This window comes from Tenrec ecaudatus, chromosome 6 (genome assembly GCF_050624435.1).
Source record: "Tenrec ecaudatus isolate mTenEca1 chromosome 6, mTenEca1.hap1, whole genome shotgun sequence".
Classification (NCBI taxonomy): Eukaryota; Metazoa; Chordata; class Mammalia; order Afrosoricida; family Tenrecidae; genus Tenrec; species Tenrec ecaudatus.
This window is the reverse complement of record NC_134535.1, coordinates 105,511,241-105,515,495: the sequence shown is the minus strand read 5'-3', so window position 1 is coordinate 105,515,495 and position 4,255 is coordinate 105,511,241. Positions and strand designations below refer to the sequence as shown.

At 44.0% G+C, this 4,255-nt stretch overlaps 1 protein-coding gene across 1 annotated transcript; it reads left to right on the top strand.

The window, feature by feature from the left end:
• The first annotated feature begins 1,981 nt into the window (after nucleotides 1-1,981).
• Nucleotides 1,982-2,544, top strand: LOC142450251 (TSC22 domain family protein 1-like). The gene has a single exon (XM_075551975.1). It carries the CDS (start codon nucleotides 2,096-2,098, stop codon nucleotides 2,354-2,356), a length of 261 nt encoding a protein of 86 aa, XP_075408090.1. The 5' UTR covers nucleotides 1,982-2,095; the 3' UTR covers nucleotides 2,357-2,544.
• Nucleotides 2,545-4,255: the final 1,711 nt, after the last annotated feature.

Here is a 4,255-nt window from a genome sequence, read left to right as displayed (position 1 = left end):
ATTAGTGTCTCTATAATACGCTCTGTCTGATAAGGCTACTCACATCCCTCCACTATGGTCAGAGAGGACCCATCAGAGGTTTAAAGTCGGCGTAGCCCCTACTCCTCGGTTATGGAGCTCCACTGTCATCCATGGCCTTCCACGCACAGGGTGCTCGCAATTTAATTTCTGACACCATCCCCTCCTTCTGACTGGGATCGTATTAATTACTGATGGGAATTTGGGCTCTTTCCAGTTTCTTATCTTTGTGACTGTGCGGCAGTGAGCCTGAGAGAGCATACATCTATCTGTCTGCTCTTTCTTTGGGGTATGTGCCCAGCAAAGATATTGCCGGGTCAAAAGGTGTTTCTATTGCCAGTTGTTGTACCTATCACCCTATTGCTTTCCACATGGTCTGATGTTCTTTCTGTCTTAAAGATGGGTGTAATACTTGAATAATCCAACTTTAAATGCACAGCCATTCTTGTAGACTCCTAGGACTGAAAGAAAATGTAAACATTTTTAGCCTAAGCCAGACCATTTTGGGAACCTGACTGGTCCCCGGGGTTTGAGTCCAGTTACAGGGCTCTCCAGGGACAAACATCTTCAAACATTTCCCAGGGAGTTTTCCTGAAGTTCCAACTGCATAGGGTAGGACCATGGAGCATGGATACATTTGCATAAACGACTCACTAAAACTTCTCATGCCATAGTTACGTTTTACAAAGAGAATTTCTCTGATTACCAGATTTTATTTTGCACCACATACAAGTTGTGAAAATGAAATTTCCAAAGAGCTTGTTGTCTTTTATTTGATCTTTTATTTACTTTCTTGGAGTACATTTTTACAAGTGATGTCATATTTGCATTTTCTTTTCAAATTAACAGATTTATTATCAAGCTTCCTTTTTAATGAGACTTGGCTATCATAGATAACACTGTGCATATCATTTCCTGTAAAGTTATAATTTTGCCTCCCTAAAATAAGAAACAAATAAAAGCACATGTGTGTGTACACGCGTGTACACACACACACACACCCTGATTGGTCCAAGGTCATAGATAGCTGGAACGTTAACTGAACACTAACTGAATCAGTTCCTTTGGGAATTAAATACAAGTACCTGATGAGAGTCTTTGTCATTTTTTATAGCTGGTTAGAAGTACATTCCCTGTACATAAGGACTCATAAGTGGTTCTATTTCACCAAGAATATTTATCTTCCTGAATTCCTTTCATGCACTGCTAAAACACAATGTGACTTTGTTAATATCCACTCTCTGCCAGGCTCCGTGCTCAGGGATGGGGACGCAGATACGACTGAACCAGGGCTGTACACCGGAGGAGGCTGCGCTCTCATGGGGATGGCCACACAAGTGGCAGGCGCCTTGGAAGAAGACGCCACAGGAGTGTGGGAGATAGAGTAATGGAATGATGCTCAGGTAAGCATGCTGGAATAATTTCTATACTTAACATTTCTAAATAAATTTTATGGAAATAATAAATGAAAACAATTAAAAATAATTTTAAGTCGGTGCTAATGGCAGGGAATCAGAGAGGATATAGGTTAGAAGACGGGACTGGAGAGAAGGCATAGCATTAGTTAACAGCGTCACCATGGAACCAAAGAAGCCTCTTTAAGAAGCTTAAGTAGATGTGTTGGTCACAGGCAGGCTGCGTCCACTCTACTTACTCTCTCAAAGCCTTCTGTGCAGTATTGTCATCACCTACTCAGCTTTAAACAGAGACATTTCCACCTGAAGCTTCACCTCTAAAGAATGGTGGTCTGGAAAATTCCTTTGAGATCTATTTTTAGTAGAAGAATGTCGTCTAATTGCTTCCTAATGAAACAGTGTACCTCCAATTGCCTGGAAATCGCTTCTAAGCAATGAGTATCAAATTGTGATGCATTTAAGAATAAATGGGGTCTTTGGTTTCTGTGGAAAGAAAGGTGTGACTTTCTACTCCCGTAAAGAGTTGTAGTCTCGGCCTGACGAGAGACCCCTGACAGCCTCCATCGCGCCGCCGGTGCCCGAACCCGCCGTCCCGCCCGGTGACGGGGCCCTTCTCCTCTGGTGCAAGTGTGGTAGCTATTGACAACAAAATCGAGCAAGCAATGGATCTGGTAAAAAGCCATTTGATGTATGCGGTTAGAGAGGAAGTGGAGGTCCTCAAGGAGCAAATCAAGGAACTCATAGAGAAAAATTCCCAGCTGGAGCAGGAAAATAATCTGCTGACGACGCTAGCCAGTCCCGAGCAGCTCGCCCAGTTTCAGGCCCAGCTGCAGACTGGCTCGCCCCCGGCCACCTCGCAGCCACAGGGGAGCACGCAGCCCCCTGCCCAGCCCGCGTCCCAGGGCTCCGGCCCCACCGCGTAGCCGCCTGTGCCCTCGCAGAACTGGCCTGTGCGCCATCTGAACTGAACCGACCTGACGGGAGAAGATGACCTAGCGGGAATCCGCCTCCACAGTCACCCATTTCATCGCCCGCTGCAAAAGAGACGTGAGACGAACAGATGTTATACTCTTTTTTTTTTTTTACTCACCCCCACCCCCAGTATTAAACACTCATATACTTATGGTTTGAAACAAGTTCTTAGTTGAGTGACTTAAAGGTTCATAAGAGAATTCATTCGCACGGATATACCGGGACCTTGTGCAGCTTGGCAAATACCCGTGAAATGGTTGGATTCATGCTGAGGAGCTGTGTGCCTTTCCATCCCTGCCCCCGCTCCCCACCCTGACTTCAAGAGTTTGATCCTGCTTGCAAGTAGTTTGATCCACGGTGTTATGAAGCAGGGGTGTTCCGGGTTATGAAGCAGGGGCGTCCCTTGGTGGACTGCCCTCCCGGCGAAGCCCCCTATGAGGAACTGGAAAGGGAGGGCTGAAGACTGCACAAGTCTCACCTCTGCTGAGAGTAAACATAGTTCATGTCTAAACTGACACGCTGTCATCAAAATCCACCACCAAGTCTCATGCTGTGCCTCTTTCTGAAACCGTGAACAACGCAAAACTGTTAAGAGTGCTGAAACGGTGACAGGTAGCTGGGACAGAGGCTATCTTTATTTACCATGAAGGTTGTTTTGCTTATTGTATATTTGCGTATGTAGTATAACTTTTGTACAATAGAGGACTGTAACTACTATTTAGACTGTACAGATTGAGATGTCATTGCTCCATTGGCTGTCTGAGGAGGTGCGGGTTTTCTTTTCTATCTGGATCTGCATATAAAATACTCCGTGGAGGAAAAACACACCTAGAGAAACGGAAAGACGTGGCACATTTGGTCTCTTCGTGTAATCTGGAATGTAGCTGTTGAAGTAAATCCCTGTTCACTGAAGTCTTTTGATTGAGCTGGTTGAATACTTTGAAAAACTGATCTGTTCTAGCTACAGAAGTGACTTCCCAGTAGGGGTTTCCTGCATATTCCCTGTATAGTAGTTATATGCATATGTTTCTGTGCATGTTCTCCAAACACTTGTAAGGTGTCACTGTATTTAACTGTTGCACTTGTCAACTTTCAATAAAGCATATAAAATGTTGATAAACAAACAAAAAAAAGAGTTGTAGTCTCAGAAACGCACAGGAGCAGTTGGATCCTGCCCTGCAGGTTTGCTAGGAGTTGACATCAACTCAGTGGCAGTTAATTTGGTTTTTGGTTTGGTTGTTTTTCCCCCTATGTTTGAAACCATTTCCCCAGGAGATTCTTATGTTAACAAATAAACAAAGAAACCGGGAAAAAAAACAAAAACAGCCCTGGCCAAGACAGGAAAGGTTTCATTTGGGTCTAGTCTCCATTTGGATTATCTACATGCTATATCTAGATCTTGGATTTTTACACAAAAATAACACTAATAAAGTTTTCCATGTGTTTTGCAAGTTTTAAAACACACCAGATTCTGTCAGTAACCCCAGCCTTATTCCTTGGCTTTCAGATGTGTTTGAGCGGCATGCAGTCACCAATCTGTGTGTCTCTAGCCTGAGGATTCTTTCCTAGATCTAAGGGCCATTCTGCTCACATGATCAGGTAAGTGGAGTAACAGGGAATGAGCCACCCTTAGAGCTAATCCCCACCAGCGACTCTCAGGGCTCCGTATGGCAATGTCTCGGTTCTCGGTCTCTCACACAGGGTTATCAAGCATGTTTTCAAATGTTTCCTAGCGTTTCCCCACTGCTGCATATTATAGTTACTCGTTGCAATAGAAATAATAGCATACTTTTTGTTGTTGTTGTCTGTTTTGGTTTTTTATTTAATCATCTTACTGGGGGCTTGTAAAA